This window comes from Papaver somniferum, chromosome 1 (genome assembly GCF_003573695.1).
Source record: "Papaver somniferum cultivar HN1 chromosome 1, ASM357369v1, whole genome shotgun sequence".
Taxonomy (NCBI): Eukaryota; Viridiplantae; Streptophyta; class Magnoliopsida; order Ranunculales; family Papaveraceae; genus Papaver; species Papaver somniferum.
Genome location: NC_039358.1, coordinates 144749959 through 144772652, shown reverse-complemented (window position 1 = coordinate 144772652; position 22694 = coordinate 144749959). Strand labels below are relative to the sequence as shown.

Below are 22694 nucleotides of genomic sequence, written 5' to 3'. Positions count from 1 at the left end.
ATAAGAACTTATTACCAAACCACGGCTTTATTTGAATGCGCTTCCAAATTAGATACATTATTCTTCAGTCCACTTATTCGTATTGCGCAAAACAGTTTCCATGTTTAAATAAAAATGATTCTTCAGTTCATGAATCGTTTTCACCTGCCAACCATGCGTAAAGTCCAATAGTTTCACAAAGAAAATTTCATTGCAAAGACAATGAGTGAGCTTTAGAAGAATATATCACTACTAAACTTGTTAATAATCAAAGAAAATCATCACTTGTTGCTCTTGAACATATATAAGGAGTATGGGGAAAGATTTTTCGTTAACATATATCTGATTTTCAGTTGTCTGTAGTTTGGAATTGTTAACTATGGGTGGTAATCTAAACAAGGATTATCAGTGGAGAATTAGTGTATTGATGGATCCATGACTGTATATCTTTCGCACAAGCAGTCACTTCCTTCAATGAATTGGACTCTCCGGCCATATGCCAATAAACAAGCCGGTGAAACAATGAGTTTTATCCGGAAGGTGGAAATACTTCGCGGTATACAAAACAAGCCACCGCCTCCATGTGATGTGACTCATAACGTCTCGGCCGTCATATTCTCTACAGGTGCCTTCTCAGGGAACGTGTTCCATGAATTCAGTGAAGTGATCATTCCGTTGTTCTTGACAACCTACCACTTCCGGGCTCAACTCCAATTTGTAGCTGTTGACTACGAGGCATGGTGGGTGTCCAAGTATAACCACGTTTTGACCCACTTGTCAAACTACAATGTAATGGATTCTGTAAAAGATGGGAAGGTGCACTGCTTCCCTGGAGCTGTGATGGGTCTGAAGTACCACGACAAACTCGCCTGTAACATTAGTGAAATCCCAGGTGGATACTCCGCTAAGAACTTCACGAAATTCATAAGAGATTCATTTAGTTTGAAGATAAACAATGTGATGGAGATTGAAAAACCTGTTCTTATGATAATTTCACGTAAGAGGACAAGGGTCTTGCTGAACGAAAATGAGATTGTGGCCTTGGCAACTGAATTAGGCTTCCGAGTAATCACTGTAGCACCGGATCAAATGTCGAATTTGAACGTACTCTCTCATCAAATTAACTCGTGCAGTGTTTTATTGGGAGTCCATGGTGCAGGTCTTACTAATGAACTGTTCTTGCCAGAAACAGCAGTGATGCTGCAGGTGGTTCCACTAGGACTAGAGTGGGCATCTGCAGCCTACTACAGTGATCCAGCAAAGCAGATGGGTTTAACTTATTTGGAGTACAAGATAAATCCAGAAGAGAGCTCGCTCCTAGAGAAGTACGGTAAAGACCATCCGATCATCACAGATCCAGCATCTATACACAAGCAAGGTTATCTTGCTTTGAGAGCTGTCTATATCGATGGGCAGAACGTCACAGTTAACCTTTCGAGGTTTAGAGGAACCCTGGTGCAAGCCACCAAACTGATCCGAAGGTCAATGCCTTCAACCAGCTAGAATTCACGACCATGTATCTTAAATATGTTGAACTGCGTATGTCTTACTAATTTTGTTAATTCTCTACTTTGTTGGGGAACTTATATGCAAATAAGGAGAGAGGATTTTAATCTAAATTAGGCACATATATGTTTGAAACTAGCTAGTAATACAGACATTTGCTGTGTTATGTTAATTGACATGGTTCAGTTCTGAGTAATGGAGTGTTCTCGAGGGAAGGGAGCAGTTCTCTGCAGGTCGTGCCAGTGCCACTAAGGATAGATTTTCATGCACAGCGAACTATGATGATACGCTACGGTTAGTGACATGAGTATAATTTACTAAGTTTAGAAAGATGATTTAGAACAGAGCTCTCTAATTGAAAAGTAGGGTCAAGAATCGAGATCATCCGGTCATTCTAGATCCTGCAGTGAGGGAATTTCCTCTCAGAGATGCATATGTTGATGGTACAACTGAAGTAGACAAGAACTAGATTAAATATATGTCAAAATCCATAAAAAGAACTATGTGGCTATTTGAATTTTGAGATGTAAATTTTAAGTTGAAGTAGTCGGTATGCTGACTAGTACCTAAAATGAGATACTCTTCATTTGCTAATGCTGCGACAAAGGAAAAGCGGAAGTAAACAGTGCAAGTGCTTACACAGAGAGTATCCGCTTCAATTATCCTATTAAGGAAGGAGATACTATGACATTAATGCAGATACTTCTCATTAATGGTGGTAAATCTTTTAATGATCATACCGGCGATATCCCAAGATTTGGGCATGCCTTAATTCCAAGATCCTCATTTATCATGGATTTTTGGTCTTTCTTATGACTCATTTTACACTGAAGGTTCTTGTAACTAACGAATGTGCATATATTGGCATCGGTAATCCAAAAAAATTCTTCTCTTCACTCTTTTCGTAACTGTAATGGAGTCACTGAGTTGACACTCTAGTGTTCCTACTAAAAGAATTTCAACATCCTCAAACCCCAGATACCGATTGTTTCATTGATATAGTTTCAGAGTTGGATTCAAGTATGAATAAGTTAAGAGTTGGGGCACTACCGATCAGTGTGTCATCGGTTTTGATCCTTTTACCTCTCATTTACGTTGAACTCTTCAGATCCAACAGTATCGACGCCCTTATTTTATGTATGTTTATATTAATCCATTTCTACTCTTCAGATCCAACAGTATCGACGCCCTTATTTTATGTATGTTTATATTAATCCATTTCTTTTTCTTGTATCTGTCTCGTTCGCCATGTCATAATGCTCCACATAATTAATATGACAGCAAGAAAATCTGTTTAAGGTAGCTCATCTTCTAACTAGTATTGTCTTTTCTATGTTTCATGGTTCACTATTATGACTCAATGGGGCTGAAGGGACGAACCAGCTTTCAAATTGGAATGGTTATAATCAGATGAGTAGATCTATGGGAGATGGTGCTATAGGATCTATACAAAGGCTTGTTAGAGGTGTGTTCTCTTCTGATTTCTAAAATGTATAACATCTCTGATTTTCTAAACTAAAGTAAAAACACAACTCTTTGGGAAAATACAGGAAGAGGTCGAATAGAACTTGAAACTACCGGATTTTCTTGTAATTCATCATCTCTCCATTCCGATATTTGCGTTTCGACAGACCTTGTTACAATCAACATGCAGTCCAGGACTGTCTACATTCCACAAAAACAGTCTCCACCACCAATAAACTGGACAGTCCAGCCATATGCCAGGAAGGGAGACAAAGCAGCTTTGAGTAATGTCGCAAATGTGGAGATAATTCGTGGTATAAAGAACAAACCACCACCACCATGTGATATCTTCCATAACATTCCAGCAGTCGTATTTTCCTCTGGTGGCTACCGTGGAAATTTCTACCATGAAATTAATGATGTGATGATCCCGTTGTTTCTAACAACTCGTCATTTCCAGTCTCAGGTCCAATTAGTTGCCACTGATTATAAAAAGCAATGGGATTCAAAATATCACCAAATACTAACCAGCTTATCAAACTACAAAGTCATCAACCCAGCAGAAGACGAGAAGGTACATTGCTTTCCTGGAGGAGCAATCGGTCTTGTGTACCATGGCGACCTCACATGCAACACTAGTGGCATCCCTGGTGGCTATTCCGTGAATGATTTCAGGAGATTTCTAAGAGATTCATTTAATCTGAAGACAAAGAATGTAACTGAGATTGAAAAACCTGTTCTAATACTAATTTCACGTCGGAGGGCAAGAGCACTCTTGAATGAAAAAGAAATATTGGGATTGGCAACTGAATTAGGGTTCAAAGCAATCACCACAACACCAGAACGGATGTCAAATTTGAGTAGATTTTCTGACGAGATAAACTCATGCAGTGTTTTATTGGGAGTCCATGGTGCAGGTCTTACTAATGCACTATTTCTGCCAGATGGAGCAGTGATGCTGCAGGTGGTTCCACTAGGACTAGAATGGGCCTCTGCAACCTACTATGGTAGCAAGGTTGTTGGAAAAATGAATGTCCGCTATTTGGAGTACAAGATCATTCCAGAAGAGAGCTCGCTCCTAGAAAAGTACGGTCGAGACAGTCCAGTGATTAACGATCCAGCAACTATAGGCAAGCAAGGTTATGCTGTTTCAAGCAAAATCTATCTTCGGGGGCAGAATGTTACACTTGACATATCAAGGTTTAGGAAAACCCTACTACAAGCACCGGAACTTCTTAGAAGGTGAAGTCCATGGAATGATGGAAAGAAAAACTACTCCTTGAAGATGTCTCTGGCAGTTCGATGTACGTCTTCTCACTTTATATATCTTTCAATGGTGGGTGTTTTCCGTTATAAGTTTACATAGACAAAATTGGTGTGTGAAAGAAACTGAAAAGGAGAATACAGCATGGAGGAAAAGAATACCTAAAAATCCAGTTCATTTGTCAGTTGGATGTGATTTAAACTTAATGCCATACCTGAGTTAATACTGCAAAAGAAAAAAAAAGGTAATCAGAATCGACTGCTGTTCAATAGGACTTTCTTAACTATGAGACAAGAGCACTTGTTCTTATAAACATAATTAACTGTTCTGAACATACGAGGATATGACTAGGCTGGCAATACGTATTTCTTTACCAACTGAAAAGTAGCAGCAAACCAAAAACGATAACTAGAACCTTGAACCAGTTTGTCAGATTCATTAATCTAAGTACAACTAATTGGATGGCTGGACTCAACGAAGGGAAAAGCAGAACCCAAAACCTTTTCCATTTCGGACATCGTTATAATCAAAATACCCTCTTCGAGGTTTATCCTTTAAAGCTATTAATAGTGTATAGCGTCACGAGAAGATAAAAACCAAGGGTGCCTTTTGAAATTCAATTAGTATTTATCTTGAATTGACCGCTCCTTCTTTCCATCCTCGCTGAAGAGCCCTCAGTTTCCACATGGCAGTCAACTTCTTCTGCGCTGCTAATGCAGCTTCAGATTTCTCCCTCGCCTCTTCACATGTCTCCATACCTGAATTGCACTTGTCAGCCTCCTTTTGATACTGAGATGCACTTTTCTTTGCTTCAAGTAATGCCATGTCAGCCTTACGCTGACTTTCCAAAGCTTCAGCTTCTCGAAGTTTCAGTTCCTCTGAAAGGAGCTCTGCGAAATTCTTCTCCATGTCTTCACTGACATCCATGTCATGTTTTACGCAATCTGCATTTCAAGTAATGCACTATTATATTAGTGTAATTATAGGTAATTTGCTGTTTCACCCTTGTCATTTTTATTACGAGACGTACAAGTGGATGAGTCACATACACCATATATCAAACACAGTACCATAACCATGTGCAAAAATAAAAACTTCTCACACCTTATCTATCAGTCAAATGTAAAAATAGATCCTCATTGTAGATTAAATGCTAAAGATGCGTAGGTGCTATTTTCAGGTGTTTGAGCCTGGAGTTTCTAAAGACTAATCACCATATACAGTTTATGCTTCTGAATTACAGCATCAGTTTCAGCTAACAAACTGGTCCATTATGCTCTTAGATGTGAAAATTGGTCTGAAGTAATATCCCACATCCAAGCATATTGGATATATAATCCCTGCCTCCAACAACCTTCGTAACAAGTTCAGTTATCGGCTACCCAATTAACACATCTTACCAGTTTACCCAAGTGATATAAACTGCGAGGATGTGCGCATATAACAACTCAAAAACAAATCATAATTGTAAATGCATCACAAACTTTATCCAACTTGCCAAAAAAAACCTAACCTGCAAATGAGTTGTTGCTCAATCCTGCAAGAGAATAGATTGAAATACATAAGAACTGGGGATATCTTATTGACAATCGTAAAATATAATAATCAAAATAATAAGTTGAATACTAAGACACAGCAGATTTACTAAATCTAAGGCATTCCATTCTATTATAACAGAAAAACTAGTACATCATATAGATAGTTTACAATTCAGATGGTGTACAAAAGTCAGACATTAGCAAGACATGCTTGTTCCCATCCCTCACTACCCAGAAAGAACAACCAAGCCTTGCATAAGAAGTCCCAATAACTTTCATCAAACCTAGGTTTTCAGAACTAATTCCCCTCATATTCTAGTATTTTAGAAAAATAACTATTGTCTATCACACATCTCTATTCTACTGGTGGCGCAAAACAAAGTAGAAATATTGGATTACTGATAAGAACAGGAAAGGACAGTTAACAAAGAAAAACCAGAGAGATCAATCAAAATTTATGAATCTCTTTATTAACCTAAGCTGATAAGTAAATCCAATCAAAACCCCATTCCCATTTCCCCACGATTTTATTTCCTTTTAAAGATCTCTAATAAAAACATCTTCCAATCACTGAGCAATATCAACTTAAATTATGACAGATCTACGCAATGAGTACCCTATTTTGTCCAATTGGGATAAACCCATTACTAAAAACAACAAGAACTTGAAAGCAAAGATCTGAAACATGAGATTACCTTCCGGCATAGATATAAGTGGTTGAGCAGAACAATCACAAACACATGGTGGACAAGTGGAAGAAGAAACAGAAGAAGAATCATGACTGAGAGCAGCTGTTAGATGCCAGTATAAAGGAGGACCTAAGATGTAACCAATCAAACCCATACCTAGAAACCCTAATACAATCTTTAAAACACCTGGTTTACACCATCCAAAACCAGGCTGGTCATGTACAGCCATTTCTCCTTTTCTTCTTATGCACTGTAGAAGAAGGAAGAGATCTAGCGAGAGAAGTAGAAGAAGATTTAATGAAGTGGTTATGAGTGTGAATAGAACACGGAATTGTTATCGATCATTCGTAATCGTGTATATTCATAACATGGTATGTTTTAGTTGTACCAGATGATAAAATGGAAAGTGGTTTTGATTTGTGAAAAAATGGTGAGAGGAGTGAGGAGGTTGGACCCCTCTTATAAATTCGGTGTTTTGTTATTTTAATCAGAACTCAGCTGACCGAGAATTTAGTCGGTGCTTTACTTAGAACCAAGGTTTGAAAAACGGCCGTTTTTTCCGAAAAACGTCGGTTATAACGCTCACGCCCATATACCGTGCCCGTGAGGCTCATCAACACGCTTACCTAAATAACACCGATAAATAGGAAAAAATGGCGTTATTTAGACCCGTTATAACCGTTTTCACACCTGTGATTACCGTTTTTCTAAAATTAATATTTAAATAACATTTTAACACACGTTTTTTACACCGTATTTTCCGTTTTCATACCGGTAAACCCGTTTTTAAGGAAAAAAAAATTGAGTTGGAGAAATTCTTATACAATTTTTAATTTCAAACTTACAACTAAAATTTCATAAATAATCATTAAACACTTCAAATTTTATAAACTTACAATAAGTAACCTAGTGACAGTAGTGCTTGAAATTTTAAACTTAGACAAACCAACTTGTACCGGCAATAAAGGACCAACCATCATGCATGCATTTTGGCATGTGTGCCAAAACATCTCATTCAAAATAATGTTTTTCACATCTTTAGCCGTACGAGTTTTTCCTTCTGGCGAGTTCACAAATTCTTGGTCTACAAAAAGACTCTCGATTGCATTACGTTGATCAATGATACTTTTGATTGCGATAAAATTTGTCGCAAACCTTGTTAAGCCAGGGCGCAATAGATTGCGTCCCCCAGAATGTTGTCTGAATCTAGCAAGAACCCAACCATGATTATAAATAAATTTACTGATTTTTCTAGCTTCTGAAATCACACCTTTAACAAAGGGGAACTTTTCAGTATCTTCCAACATTAAATCCAACACATGAGCTGCACAAGGTACCCAAAAAAATGTACCATACTCTATGGCCAATCTCATACCTATTAAAACAAAATGAGAAATGAATTAATAATATATAAAAATAAACAACTGTAATTAAATTAAGTTGTAATAGTTACCTGCGGCTTTGAATTGGGATCCTTGATCAGTTACTATTTGAACAATATTTGTCGGACCAATATCTTCTATAACCGGTCTGAACAAACTCATCAAATACTCTGCTGTCAACCGATTATGCTCGATGTCAACGCTTTTCAAAAATGTTGTCACATGGCCACTGTAAACTAAGAAGTTTACAATCGTATGGTTATTTTTGTTTTTCCAACCATCTGACATGAGTGTACACCCATACTCTCTCCAATAATTTCGTTGGACCGACACCACATCCTTCTGAATCCTTTGTTTTTCCTGCCTTAATAATGGGTTCGACAACTTATAGGAAGACGGAGCTCTGTATGATTTTCCGAAATTTGCAACTGCATTGAATGCCTCGTGGTACTGAGTTGAGTTGGCCACATTGAAGGGAATATCATTAGCATAGAAAAAACGTCCAACAGAAGAATCAACTTTTTCCCGGCATGTTTTACTTCTCCCAAAATTCGCCATGCTAGGTTGAGAATCCCTATTAGTATTATATTGTCCTCCCATATCTACAGACATCCTAGGTGCTTGGTGTGGTGTACGCATTGAAGAACTAGGTATGTCCATAGAGGCCTGTGGACGCTGTGATGTACCTTCTCCGGCATTAGTATTCTTACTTTTTCGTCCAAAACGGTTCTTCAACTTCGATAACCCGCCCATTTTATTTTGTGTTACCGGCGCTTGTTCTTCTTCATCTATATCATGCACAGGGTTCCACGGTTCATTTTCATACATATCTTGAATTTCTGTATCTTCATATTCAGTTTCTGGTACTCGTTGCCGTTTTGATTTGTTTCTGTCTTGCACCCATACTTTTGCTAAATTTTTAATCTCAGGTGACACATGCATGCAGGGAGTAATTGTACCTCTTTGTTGTGCCAAATGCATTTTGAAACGCGAAATTCCCGCAGACACTTCTTTTTCACAAAAATTACACTTCAACTTTTTACCATCACTCATTACAGTACAATATGCATGAAAAACATCTCGTTTTGCAGATGTTGATCCTTCCATTATATTCTGTAAGTAGGAAATTTCACATAACAATAAGTGACATATATAAATACAAGTTAAGTGGACATATTCCATCAATATAAAAATGGTTAGAGTAGCATTATAATTAGAAATCACAAGTTGCATTAGTCATTTACTCAACTTGAATATTAAAAGTTGAAATTAAGGATCGTGTAGCCTCTCATTTTTTCATGATTGAGAACAGGAATACAAGCATACCATACATCAATTCATCATGCCACTTTTTTTTATAAAGAAACAATGATTTTTTACGTGCCAACTGATTCAAGTTGATGGACTATTTAATTATGAATATTAACATTTATTAAAACATTTCTTAAATAAATGATAATAAAATGAACAAAAACTCTATATTTCTTAAAACATTTCTTAGATAAAAATAAAACATTTATTAAGTAAATATACGTTAATAGAATGAAACATTTCTTCACTTAACATTTCTTAAATATTTCTCAAACATCATGAAAAAAAAACATCGATATTTCTCAAACATCTATATTCACTACTCTAACATCATGAAAGAAAAAAACGATAATAAATAAATTAATAACGTATTAAATTATATCTCTAATTGAATGAAAAATCTACAAAAAATAATTAATATTACCTCTTAAACTTGTATTTGAGAAATTCAAAATGTAAAGCATTCCTTTGAGCAAGAAGCAGAGAACCAGAGGTATTGATTTCATTTCAATTCTCTTCTTGTCCTTTTAAAGCATTCTTTGGGAAAGAAGACATAATAGCTAGCAAATCGAAATATTCTTGAAACATTTGGAATCTCGTTGCATGCGTATATAAGCACAGGCTAGCTATGTCTTTGATCATGAAACCAACTACTCTTTTTACTTTTTTTTTTTTGTTTTATTTCTTTAAATTTTGAGTCTGAACTCTAAAGTACAGACCACATGTAACATATACTGTACACACCTCCAAATGCAAAAGAAAAAGATAAATCGACTCCCTGACTTCCCTCTCTCACTCTCTTTTTCTCTAGCTAGTCTCTGACTCTCTTCCTGTTGCATTCCTTGTTGGTTAGTCTTGTAGCAAGTAGCTAAGAGCCTAGGAGTATTATTTGACAACAAAGTTTTGACTGCTTTTGAATCCGAATATGCATTATTGAAATATTGGGGAATGCATTGAACTATTCGAGTGACAACTTGAACATATCAAGTGGATAGTGATAGTATGCGTGTATAAATATTGTCGGTAGACGATAACTACAATGCATTGTTATAAGTCATAGACTTAGGGTTGTGCATTTTACTAGATATCCATAAATTTGTATGTTAAAAACTCATAAACAAATAAATAAATAAATTAAACCAAAAAAAATGAAAAAATGTAGTAACAACGTTATTTAGACCCGTTGTAACCGTTTTCACAGCTGTAATTACCGTTACATAGGAAATTCAGATCACAAATTATTTATTTTTCTTATTTAACCGTTATCACACCTGTTATTTTAAAAAAACGTCAAAAAAACGCGTTTTATTCCTATATAACGCGTTTTTGACCCAAAACGTGCTCACACCCGTCAAAACACGTTATAACGGTCACGCCTAGTACCTGTGACCTGGGCCGTGACCCGTTTTTCGAACTAGAACCAGAAGTGACATTAAGTTACTGTTGGCCAGTTGGAAGGGTGAGCTTCTATCTTTTCAAGCTAGACTTGTTATGATTAGGTCGGTAATTTCTAGCTATGTCATTCATTCTATATTGTGTACAAATGGCCATGTACTATTATCAAGCAGGTAGAAAGGGCCATTAGAAATTTTCTTTGGTCTGGCGATGCTGAGAAACGTAAGTACTTTACTGTTCTTTATGATAACATGTGTTGTTTAAGGCGTGAAGGTGGCCCAGGTATTAAGAAATTGTTAGACGTTAATAAGGCCATGCTTATGAAGTTTTGAGTTACTATTCGTGACTCTGACAAGATTTGAGCCAGATTTTTGAGAGCAAAATACATCAAAATAAATGGTAATTTGATTGATCAAAAACTGGGTTCTTCGGTCTTCCCGGGAATCAGATTGGTATACAATTTTGTGCAACAACATACACAATCAATTATAGGTGATGCCGCTAATACTTTCTTGTTTTTTGATAATTGGTGTGGTGATTTTTCGATTACGAAGAGGCTTGACGGCACTTCCAAAGGCCCTAATGACTTTACGGCTAAGGTTAGTGATATTACTATCGATGGTGCATGGGTTATTCCTCAACATACGAGGGATTTGATGATTCGTTGTAACATTGATGTTGAAAATTTACCTGTTAATGCTGGTGGTGAAGACTATAAGATTTGGGATTTGGATAGTAAAGGCGTCTTCTAAGTTAAGTCTGCAAAGGCTGTTATTAGAACGCCTATTGAGGTTGTGCCTAGTGTTGATCTATTTACTAGTCCAGTTGTGCACCCGACTTTGAGTGTACAATACTGGAAGATTTGGGCAAAACAATGTTGTGCAAGTGAAGACAATATTATTAAGAAGACTGGTAGGAGCATGCCTACGATGTGTCATCTGTGTAGGAAGAGTTGCGAGACTATTATCCATATCACTTGGCAGTGCAGAGTTGCTAAGAGAATTTGGGCTTGGGCGGCTAGTATTTTTAATCTGCAACCAAAGGAAGACTTGGTGGCCGCATACAAGGCTGCAAAAGGGCGCAGCAGGATGATAAAAGATCTGTGGCTTGTTGCTAATATTGCAATAGTCACGGAATTGTGGAGGCTGCGCAATAAGTCCTATTTTGAAGATATGAAGGTGCAATGGCTTGGATTTAAAGAAAGAGTTTATCAGGTAATTCATGATAATTCAATCAGAATGAAAGACCATATGTATAATAATATGGAAGAGTTACGCATCTTGAACTATTTTAAGGTGCAACATAGATCGTGCAGAGTATCTTCTCCAATAGAGGTTAGTTGGTCTCCTCCTAACCAAGATGAAAATTTGATTTGTTGTGATGGGGCTTCACTGGGAAATCCAGGCCATGCCGGAGCTGGTGCTACTTTTCGTGATGCCAATGTTGCAGTGCTCGGAGTTTTTTGTGTTGGCCTTGGCTAGCAAACTAACTATTATGTGGAAGTGTGTGCTGTGATTTATGGTGTGTTGCTAGCCAAGAGGTGGAATGTGAAGAATATTTGTGTACAATCAGATTCAATGAGTTTCATTAAGGCTTTTCAGAAGGAAGAGTTTCCTTGGCAGCTAATGCCGAAGTGGAGACTGGCGAATAATTTTTACAATAATATTCGTCATATCCATAGATATAGAAAAGCTAATTTTTCAGCCGATGCTTTGGTCAAGCAAGATTGTTTGCTGGCCAAAGATATTTTTGGGTTTTATGAGGGAAGGTCAGGTTTTGTTCTATCTGTAGAATAGTCTGGCGAGGTATATTACCTCTTCAAATAGGCTAGATTAGGGGATGGCCTCACGTCTATCTTCTAGTCTGGCCTTGCCCATGTAAAGTTTTTGCTTTTAATTATAATTTTATTGACCGAGTAAAAAAAAAAGCACGAACATGGCTGCCAAGAAAGCCTATTTCTATGCACAAGGTTAAAAAAAACCGTTTGGCATACCAGGTGGCATGGAAAACGAGTTGCGTCATTATGGGAAAATCACTGAGCGATAGAGTTTTTAGCGACAGTTATTCATTAAAGCGCTGTCGATAACGTAAATATCGATGGTATCATAGTTATCATCGCTCAATTTTCTTTATATCGCTTGCTTGACACTATATCGCTCAACGGCTACTTTATAACTGTTATTTCCCCCATCTTTTCCTATATGTACGCCCATATATTTCTTCAAATCACTCACACCTACTTCTTCATATATTTTACCAATTTTTGTTTAACTATAAAATTAATTTTTTTTAATAATTTTTGTATTTATATCCGTAATTTTAAATTTCATAATCATCAATGGCGAGATCCAATGAAAAGAGGAATGTTATTATGCATCGGTTTAGATTACAACAAGAAATGAATCAAAGGAGGTTGCAAGAACTTGACGATGAGGAAGATGGAGATAATAAACTAATATTCGACACTCTGATGGTCGTGCATTCGGGCCAAATACGTAGAGTTTCGGAGCCAAAAGAAGTATTCTCAAGAAGATATACGTATCGGGGAAGGGAATTTTACCACCAAAAGCTGATGCACGATTATTTTCTTCCCAATTTTGTGTACTCAGATCAAAATTTTCAAGGTCGATTTTGCATGCCTCGGCATCTGGTGAAAAATATTATTGAAGAACTTTGTCGAGTATAACCTCAATTTAATTATCAGTTTGATGCACTAAATATTAGAGGTCATAATCCTGAACAAAAAGTTACTTCTGCTTTAAGGATTCTAAATTATGGCAAACCATGGGATGCGAACGATGAGTACCTTCGTATGGGAAAAACAACTTCCATTTACTTTTCATTTTTTTGCGAAGTAATAATTAATCATTTGGTCCAACATATTTACGAAAACCAACTGAGGAAGATGTTAGACAAATATTGAGGGAGAATGAGGATAGGGGATCCCCAGGAATGCTAGGTAGTCTTGATTGTATGCATTGGGTATGGCAAAAATGCCATGTTTATTGGGCCGGTCAATATAAGGGTCATTATCTGAAACCAACCGTTATCCTTGAAGCCGCTGCTTCTTTTGATTTTTGGATATGACACGCTTTTTTTGGTCTTCCGGGTTTACAAAATGAGATTAATGTTTTGCACAAGTCACCTATGTTTGAAGATATGAAATATGGAGTTTGTCCCCAAGTCTGTTTCATAATCTATGACCACCAGTACAATCATGGGTATTATCTTGCAGATGATATCTACCCAAAATGGTCAACCTTAGTTCAATGTTGCCGTCATCCCCCTGCCGATACATTGGGCCTACCGACATTTTAACGAACGCCAAATGGTGGTGAGGAATGATGTGGAACGCGCTTTTGGGATTTTAAAGAGGAAGTTCGCTACCATTTGTGGACCATATGGTGGGTTGAGTTCTCGTGAAATGCACACACGATTGTGCTCATTTGCATAATTCTTCATAACATGGAAATCCAGGAAATTCGTCGTTATAAGGAGTAGACTAAGTATGAAGATGAATATCTGAGGCCTGAGATTCAACCACAAATAAGCGTGCCTACAAGAAATTATGGGCAAATGACTAATTACATTCAGAACCAGAATTTGTATGACAATTTAAGATAAGATCTAAGAGTGAATCTTTGGCAGAGTATGGAAGAGAGGGTGGACGTAATTATTAAGTTGTGTATATTAGTTTAAACATTTAATTTGTTTGCAATTTTTTTTATTAAATATTAAGTTAATGAGTGAAATTCATTTCAAATTAATCAACTTTTCATTTCAAACTAATATTAAGTAGAATGCAACAACAACATACCATTAAATTCCAACACTTCAAACTAAAACTTAAATTAATATATCAATTATCTAGATGTTCTATTACATTGAAATCATCCTCGAACTCATACTCATCATCATCACCACTAGGTCGGTTGTTATTAAATCCAACTTGTTGTTCAGTCTGTGCTTGAATCCTGTCAAATTCGATTTTCCACACATGTTTTTGCGTGGGGTTCATAATGAAGTGTCAACTTGAAGAATGTTATGCTTGTCATAGTCATTCACAAATTTTTCTTAAGAAAGACGACTTTTTTTAGTCTCCTTATTTTCAAATTTCCTATCAACCGCTCTTTGCTTCTCCATGGTCTTCTGATGTTCCATAAACTCCGCCATGTTAAATCCGTTGGAGCTTCCACCTTCTTGAGCTAATTTTCTAGCAATTCTTGCTCTGTTTCTTCCTAGAAGTTTTTTATTAGCATCATCATTATTGAGAACTAAGTTGACATTTAAGTTTCTTGGGGTATCTGGTAAAGAATTTGATGGACCTGGTGAAAATGGTTAAGAACTTGGTGTTGAGGGAGAAGAATTGTATGGTGACCTTTCAGGTACTTGTTGGTTAGCTGCTAACATTACTAGCTTATATTTGTTCAACACCTTCAAAATATGATAACAACTTTCGAAAGAGAAATTTTTGCCATTTCTTCGCTGCCATTCCGTACGAACCTGTCTTTCAACATCACCATCACAATTATTAATGTTCATGGTTTGTTCTTCATATTTGCGATATATGTTATCCCACATGGTGGTACCATGTTGTTGTGAACCATCGATACAATCTTAGTGGGTGCTAAAGTGGCAAAATCAACTGCTTGACATGTGAATAGGAATAGGCCTAAGGGTGCCAAATTTGGTTGGAGTGTGCCACAATCAATATAAGACAAACAAATTGAGATCTCCTATTAGGAATGTTGCATGATAATGAATAGAAAAACATCTTCCCCTTAAATTAGTTAGTCCTAAAATAGGTTTACAATGGTGTAAGCGATCAAAATTTATATGGATATAAAACAAGATAATAGTTTTACCTGATTCCAGTGGGTTTATTATATTTTTTAGAGTACATATTGTGGAATGAGAACTCTCATTAAAATTGAAAGAATTTGATTAAAAATGATCAAATCAGGTGATGTCATGGGATGAGAACTGGTCTACTTTCATCCAAACTTATTCACACACTCCTTCATATGAATGAGTGCGTGAAAGTGGGGACCTAGAGGTTGAAGATCAACCGCTTGGAAACATTTTTGCTTGAGCGGCTGATCATCTGCCTCTCAAGCATATATTAGTTTTTTTAATTTATTTAAAACTCTTTAAGGCATGCCCCATTAAGGTTTTCTTACTGAAATATTAAAAAAAAAGAAAAATAGAGCGTCTGACGTTTAGCTGCCCGAATCCTAATTTTTCTCTAATCGGTTGATGATTAGCCTCTTAGTGTGTTATATTTTCTCTCCTACGGTCCAAAAAATCACTCTTTCACCTAGTATCTCACTAAATTTGAAAGTGAACGAGTATTTATAACACACATCCAAAAACATTGCTCTTAACATAATCCTAGATTCTTATAAACGTATAACTTTGAACTACAATAGGCTGAATTTAGATTTATTTAGATTTATATAGATTTCCAAACACCAAATAGTTTCTCAAAAGAAAGGATACACTACATAAAAATAAAAATAAAAAGTTTTGTAAAAGTTTCATATTACGGGTCATATAACAAAGTTCAAAGGGATAACGTTACAAGGGCAACATATCGAGATAAATGAGAGAAAATGCAATAACTATAGAAGGGGAATAAGCGAGTTAATGAAGAAGAATACTATTTTGAAACGAGAAACTCATGAAAAACACCATCTTATAAATCCATAGGAGAGAATGTAATGTTTCTATGGAAAAACACAGCATACCGTGATAAAAATAAAAAAGTTTCCAGCATATAAGCTAACCCATAAGAATCCATGAAACTCTCATAAGTTGGGTTGAGATCGATAGAAGATAATAATGTACTTATTCTGCCTACAATTATTCTTAAGAATCCTTATATATCTTAGTCCCTCGACTATCTTAATAAATCTTAAGAAAATTGAACACCCAGAATGTCATAGAATCTCAAAAAATACGATTTGATTACCATGGATATTTAGTGATTCCATATAAATCCTAAACGAATACCTAGGTGTTTTTAGGATTTATAACTATCCTTATAACTACCGATCCAATACACCACTGTTACAGTATGTTATTATCAAAGTAGAGGTTATTTTATTTTGTTTGTTTTCCTTCGGGTTCTACTACGGTTGAATTAGATGATCAAAAGGGAACAATATATGGTAGACATTCTGTCATCTTCCTTTGGATTGCAATGAATCTTTTATATAGGTTTTTTATTTATGGAAATGGAATTTCATCCGTCAATTTTACTTAAAATAAAAAATCCAACGGCAAACATTATGTCGTTTCGGTAATTTTTCACCGTACGACATTAAAGCCGTCGTATATTGTGAAAATAATATGCAGGGTCTCGTAGCTTAAAAAGTGAGATAACAACTCCCGTACTTGAAGAGAGACAAAATACATAATTGTATCTGAAAGCTTTATTAGGTCCAAAAAATTTCATGCCTAAAAAACAAATTATTTTTGATCGGCCTCTTAGCGCGTTATATTTTTTCCCACAGTCCAAAAATCACTCTTTCACCTGGTCTCTTATTGAATTTGAAAGTGAACGCTTTCTCTTAACAGAATTGTAGATTCGTATTGATGTATAATTTTGGACCACAGTGCATTGAATTTAGAATACTTTAGATTGAAATAGATTTTGAAACACCAAATCATTTCTTAAAAGAAGGTTACAGTACATAAAAAAAAATTAAAGAGTTTTCTAAAAGTTTTCATATTCCGAGTCAAATGACAAAGTTCGAAAAGATTACGTAACAAGGGAAACATGTCAAGATAAATGTATAAATGAGAGAAAATACAATAATTATAGAGGAGTAAATAAGAAAGTTAATGAAGAAGAAGGTTGTTTTTAAAAGAGAAACTCATGAGCAGCACCATGTAATAAATCCATGAGAGAGCATGTAATGTTTCAATGGAATGGCATAGCATACCAGATAAAAATAAAAATGTTTTTAGCATATAAGCTAATCCATAAGAATCCATGAAACTCTCATGGTTTGGATTGAGATTGATAGAAGATAATAATATACATATTCTGCCTACAATTATCCATAAGAATCCTTAAATATCTTAGACCCACCTAAGAAAATTAAACACCGAGGACATATGTGGAATCTCAAAAACTCAAATTTGAATTCCATGGATATTTGGTGATTCCATATAAATCCTAATTGAATACCTAGGCGTTTCTAGGATTTCTAACTATCCTTTATCACTTCCAACATAATAAACCCATGTTAAGTATGTTATTATATTAGAGTAAAGGTTATTCTGTTTATCCATTCTCCTTTCTGTCTTATCACATTTTTGTATCGTTATTAAAATACATATATTCATATAAATTGATGCAGTTGTAGTTGTTTTGATGGTTTATTCCGGTGAATTGTGGACATGTAACTCAAATTAATTCATCTTTTTTATATGAGGAATTAGCTTCATGTGAGGCTAATAAATATAATGAACGGTGATATGTGATGGTGGGACTTCTGATGGTTGCATATAATGAACGACAAGCACATCGTGCATGCGTCTAGACTATTGTCCATAGGGTCTGTTAGAGCACTGCTCGTTCGAACTCGCAAGCGTTACTATATCAAGCTTGTTTGTCAAGTTTAGTGATCAAAACTATAAGTCTTGATTTCTAGTCTACTTATAGTTATGTCTCGGACTAGGATAGATTGTGTAGCTGAGCTTTAGACTTCACGACGTTCATCAATTTAAGACGAAGAACTACTAAGGAGAGCTTGTGGAACTTCATCAACAAAAGGTATGTGGAGACTGAAACTCATATATCACTCGGAAAGTCTATTTCTACTTTATCTCCTATTTGAGACAAAAGTCGTATAACTATATAGTATTCGATTTATACACATTTGATATTTCGAGTTGAGTTTAAGTCGCTTACATATTTCTCGAAATATGTGTTGGTAAGCTTTCGCTTTAACCAAGTTCATCTTATATTCTTGACGAAAGTCAAAAGATGATCATGTGAAAATCGCCTGGTAACATCTTATATGATTTGTGTGAGACAGTCATTTGATGTATACACGGTTGATCATTCGATCACTTGAAGATTGCTTTGAAGCTAATAGTTTGTGTGAGACAGCTATTATCGTCTTCTAAGAATGTTTCAATGATTGAAATGGAGTTTAGAACACTTAACCTTAGTTGGATTATAGACATGGTATGCGTACTTGCATATATGTTGATCCAAGACCGGTGAAGTATGCATACTCGTATGCGTACTGGCAAGGTCAGGTGGAGTCCGGGAGCTAGAGTATGCATACCCGTACGCGTACTGGCAAACTCAGTTGAAGTCCGGGAAATTTGGTATGCGTACCCGTACGCGTACTGATTTCAACTGATATTAGGATGTGTGACAGTATGTGTACCCGTTTGTGTACTGTCGGACACACTCCAAGTCCGGCTACTTAAGTATGCGTACCCATTTACATACCTGAGTGAGTTATGTTCTAAAATCGGTTATGTCATGAACCAATACATTAATGTAATAAGGAATGCAATCTTTCGCAAACCGTGGCTATAATGTTCATGAATTGATTCGAGTGCAAAATAGATTTTGCTTCAATTATGTCTTGTATACTTCTATGATAATATAAAAAATTGAACAACTCTAGAACTAGTTTCATTTGAGTCATTTGAACTAGTTGTGGTTAAGATGAATAAGATTGATATGAAAGTGTTCATATGGCTAACTTCGGTTAACTATTGTTGAGCCAACAAAGGTGTACATGTTTAGGTACGGTTACCTATATCTAAATGAAGTCAATTTTCATTTGTGTGTAACAAGCTAAGTTCGATCTCATGGTTGAAAGATATTAGCTTGAGTCTAATCAGGTTTTCATCTAACGGTGGATATTGAATGCTTTGTTACCAAGATAACATTGATTGCAAACCCTGATTTGAAAACTATATAAGGGAGAACTCTAACAACTGGGAAACCTAATCCCCACACCTCTTGTGTAATACTAGTTGCGGATAGAGTCGATTCTCCTTTAACCTTAGGTTTTTTCCAAAACCCTGTAGGTTAACGACTTGAAGACTTCATTGAGATTGTGAAGCCAAACTTAACTATTTTCTTTATAGTTGCGTGTTCTGATCTTGCAGGTTTCTATCGTATTGAGTACTATCTTCTCTAAGATTTTCTCGAGATTTAATCTCCGATAGGCAAGATAAAAAGTAGTCACAAACATCTTCGCCTCATCATTTGTGATTCCACAATATCTTGTTTCGCTTCCATACGATTAAGATTATTGTGAGGTAATTGATAATACTAGGCTGTTCTTCGGGAATATAAGTCTGGTTTATCATTGGTTCATGTGCACCTTGATTTACTAAAAGACGGAACAAAACTCATAGGTATTTTTGTGGGAGACAGATTTATCTATCTCAATAGACTTTTCTGTGTGAGACATATTTGTTTATCAAGTCTTCGACTTTGGGTCGTACCAACTCTTAGTTGTGGGTGAGATCAGTGAAGGGAATCAAGTGCATAGATTCCTGCTGGGGTTCAGAGACGTAAGGAGCGCAACTGTACCTTGATCAGTGTGAGATTGGTTAGGGCTCAACTATATTCCAGTCAGAAGTTCATTGGTAGTGGATAGTGTCTGTAGCAGCTTAATACATTATGGTAATCAAAGCTGGACTAAGTCCCGGTTTTTTCTTCATTTTGCGGTTTCCTCGTTAACAAAATTTCTGGTGTCTGTGTTATTTCTTTTCCGCATTATATTTGTTTATATAATTGAAATATCACAGGTTGTGCGTTAAAATCGATCAGTGCTTGAATCCGTCCTTTGGGTTGTTGATTGACACTTGGATATTGGTTTGTGATACCGTCCAAGTTTTTTTCTTACTCAATCGGGATCGCAAATTCCTATTTGTTTGATTGCGGATTGAATTGAGAAATTGAGATATAACCTCTTTGATATACTTTTCTAAAGATTGAGTCTGACATTCTAGTTGATTCTCTTGAAAGTATATTGGAGTTTGTCCATACAGATTGCTAAGCAAAATATTGGGTGTGGTTGTTAGACCCCCGCTTTTTCAATTGGTATCACAGCAGGCAAACATGTTTAAGACCTCATAAGTCTGTGTTTGTGGCAATCTGATTTGTGTGGATAGTTGTTTATCTCAAACTCGCGCACATAGAAATGATTTCCAAAAGTTTTGAATATGCTAAATGTCCGGGGCTTACCTCCAAGAATAACTCCTTTGCTGATTCTTCCGAGTCCCGAGGTAAGAATTTTTTGCTATCAGATTCTGATAACATTTCCCCTGATGTGACATTTAATACTATGTCTGAAGATGAAATGGAATTCACCAGATCGTTAAAAAAATCTGCTGAAATCATTGATTTTCAAGTTTCTAAAATCAAGACTCTTGAAGAAAAGAATGACCAGCTCATTGATGAATTTGAGAAGTCTCTTGAAAGAGAACGTGAACTTTATTGCTTTATTGAATCTCTCTCTAACAATATCGAAAAATTGGTTCAAGAAACTACTCTATAGTATGAAAAGATTAGTATGCTTGAAGATACTGTTAAAAAAGACTCAATTAGAGAAGAACGTTTATCAAGGCTCATTCATCAGAGATAAACAACCATCGTGTTGAAAAAGAGAAACTTGTTGCATCTCTTCGATATGCCCAAGAACAGTGTGATACCTTGAAAAAGGAAAACTTTGTTTTGATAAGAAAGTCATACTCATTACCTTTTTCAAATACTCATAAGGTATTACCAAGCGTGAAGAAAATTCTCTTCACGGAATTACCCGCTTTGAATCACTTGTAAAGTTCGCGTATGTCAGAAAAGATTATGAGTCAATGGAATTATGTTTCTGATCCACGATACTGTTCTTTTTGTGGGAAAAAGAATCACCATGTTTCTACAGTGTTTTGCTAAAAAGAAACAAATTTCTGAGTTTCGCAATCTACTTCTTTTTACAGTCGACATAGTAAATTGTCTGGCGACATCTAGAATGGATTTTGTTACTGCAGAAAACCAGAACTCTCATAAAATGATTTCAATGGTCACTCATCTCGAAATCTTTTCTGGAATCGTGTTCCTTCTCATGGTGCAAATTCTTACACCAATATACACATTCCCACTAGTTATGAGAATGAAACTGGTAAGCTAAGTCTAGGAAGAGGAGATCTCACAATACTGATCTTCAGGAACCAATCTCTAGAGGTCCTAGACTTAATCCTCAGAAAAATCTCTCTGATGGATTTGTTAAAAGGGCTATGACTATTTCCTCTGGAAAGAGAAATAACCGAAGGAAGGCAAGGAATACAGGGATCAAACTTTCAGATGGTATTTACAATTCATATCAATTCTCATAATGGGATTACATCTCACTCTGCCACCTAACTCTAGGTAACTTCATCCTTGTATCTAACTTGAGAGTTGCAAGGATGATTTTTGAGAGTGTCTCAAGTCTACTGTGGATTACCATTAGTCTTGTGTTTGATTTAGCTTTTTTTGTTGTGAAGGTTGAGCCTATTCTTGACTCCCAGTAAACTTTTGTATCTTTTCTCTATGCTCTAATTGATTGATTCTTTTGATTATTGAGCTATGAATGTAAGAGATATAAAAAAAGAGTGTGTATTTCCTTTTATGGATCCCTTTGATCCATTAACCCTCCTTATCTGGTCCACAAACGTTGGTGTCCTTTCTTGAGAGTCTTTTAGGGTTCTCATGATAAGGTTTTTCTTTTCTTGTTTATATACATATGTATTTTATATAATTTTTTTCCATCCCTAATAAAAATAAAATGAAGAACTCTTCAAGACATCAGGAAGTGGTGAATATTGAGATGGAAGAAGACGTTAAAGGATGTGATTCAGTTCAAGAGCTTGTCTTGAAAAATATGATTGCAAAGAAAGAGTACAACTCCTGGACTGGTGAATCTGTCAAGGATTTAATTCTTTTTCAGAATGACGCAAAAAGTCGAATTTGCAAATCTTAAACTGCAAATAAATCATCTAATTGATGGTCAGACCAAAATCCTTGAAAATCAGAAGAAACTCATCATGGACTGTGTCAAAGCTAGGCATCTTGCTCGCGCTGTTGATCGGAAAGTTAATGGTTTAACTCATGAACATGGAGTCTCTACGGTCAAAAGAATCAGGA

At 35.9% G+C, this 22694-nt stretch overlaps 3 protein-coding genes across 4 annotated transcripts; 2 read left to right on the top strand and 1 right to left on the bottom strand.

Annotated features, from left to right (window-relative positions):
• The first annotated feature begins 414 nt into the window (after positions 1–414).
• On the top strand, positions 415–1482 carry LOC113351790 (protein O-linked-mannose beta-1,4-N-acetylglucosaminyltransferase 2-like). The gene has a single exon (XM_026595724.1). The coding sequence runs from the start codon at positions 415–417 to the stop codon at positions 1480–1482; it is 1068 nt and encodes a 355-aa protein (XP_026451509.1).
• Positions 1483–2411: 929 nt separating this feature from the next.
• LOC113303341 (protein O-linked-mannose beta-1,4-N-acetylglucosaminyltransferase 2-like) lies at positions 2412–4436 on the top strand. Of its 2 annotated transcripts, none has more exons than XM_026552370.1 (3): positions 2412–2622; positions 2858–2950; positions 3036–4436. In XM_026552370.1, exons 1-3 carry the CDS (start codon positions 2508–2510, stop codon positions 4193–4195), a joined length of 1368 nt encoding a protein of 455 aa, XP_026408155.1. In that variant the 5' UTR covers positions 2412–2507; the 3' UTR covers positions 4196–4436. The 2 variants fall into 2 exon arrangements, with proteins under 2 accessions (XP_026408155.1, XP_026408163.1); XM_026552378.1 differs by having other exon boundaries at positions 2412–2684.
• A 36-nt stretch (positions 4437–4472) lies between these two features.
• LOC113303351 lies at positions 4473–6892 on the bottom strand. Its single transcript, XM_026552384.1, has 3 exons — positions 6447–6892; positions 5727–5750; positions 4473–5157 (listed from the first exon to the last, which is right to left on the bottom strand). The coding sequence occupies exons 1-3, from the start codon at positions 6667–6669 to the stop codon at positions 4841–4843; spliced, it is 564 nt and encodes a 187-aa protein (XP_026408169.1). The 5' UTR covers positions 6670–6892; the 3' UTR covers positions 4473–4840.
• Positions 6893–22694: the final 15802 nt, after the last annotated feature.

Excerpts from the sequence above, each read along its gene's own strand:
- LOC113303351 (XM_026552384.1), bottom strand. The coding sequence starts at position 6,669 with ATGGCTGTACATGACCAGCCTGGTTTTGGATGGTGTAAACCAGGTGTT. Across the intron at positions 5,751-6,446 it reads ACTTATATCTATGCCGGAAG|GATTGAGCAACAACTCATTT; the intron begins GTAATCTCATGT and ends ATTCTCTTGCAG. Across the intron at positions 5,158-5,726 it reads GAGCAACAACTCATTTGCAG|ATTGCGTAAAACATGACATG; the intron begins GTTAGGTTTTTT and ends CTTGAAATGCAG.
- LOC113351790 (XM_026595724.1), top strand. The coding sequence starts at position 415 with ATGACTGTATATCTTTCGCACAAGCAGTCACTTCCTTCAATGAATTGG.
- LOC113303341 (XM_026552370.1), top strand. The coding sequence starts at position 2,508 with ATGAATAAGTTAAGAGTTGGGGCACTACCGATCAGTGTGTCATCGGTT. Across the intron at positions 2,623-2,857 it reads TATCGACGCCCTTATTTTAT|GGACGAACCAGCTTTCAAAT; the intron begins GTATGTTTATAT and ends ATGGGGCTGAAG. Across the intron at positions 2,951-3,035 it reads TATACAAAGGCTTGTTAGAG|GAAGAGGTCGAATAGAACTT; the intron begins GTGTGTTCTCTT and ends GGGAAAATACAG.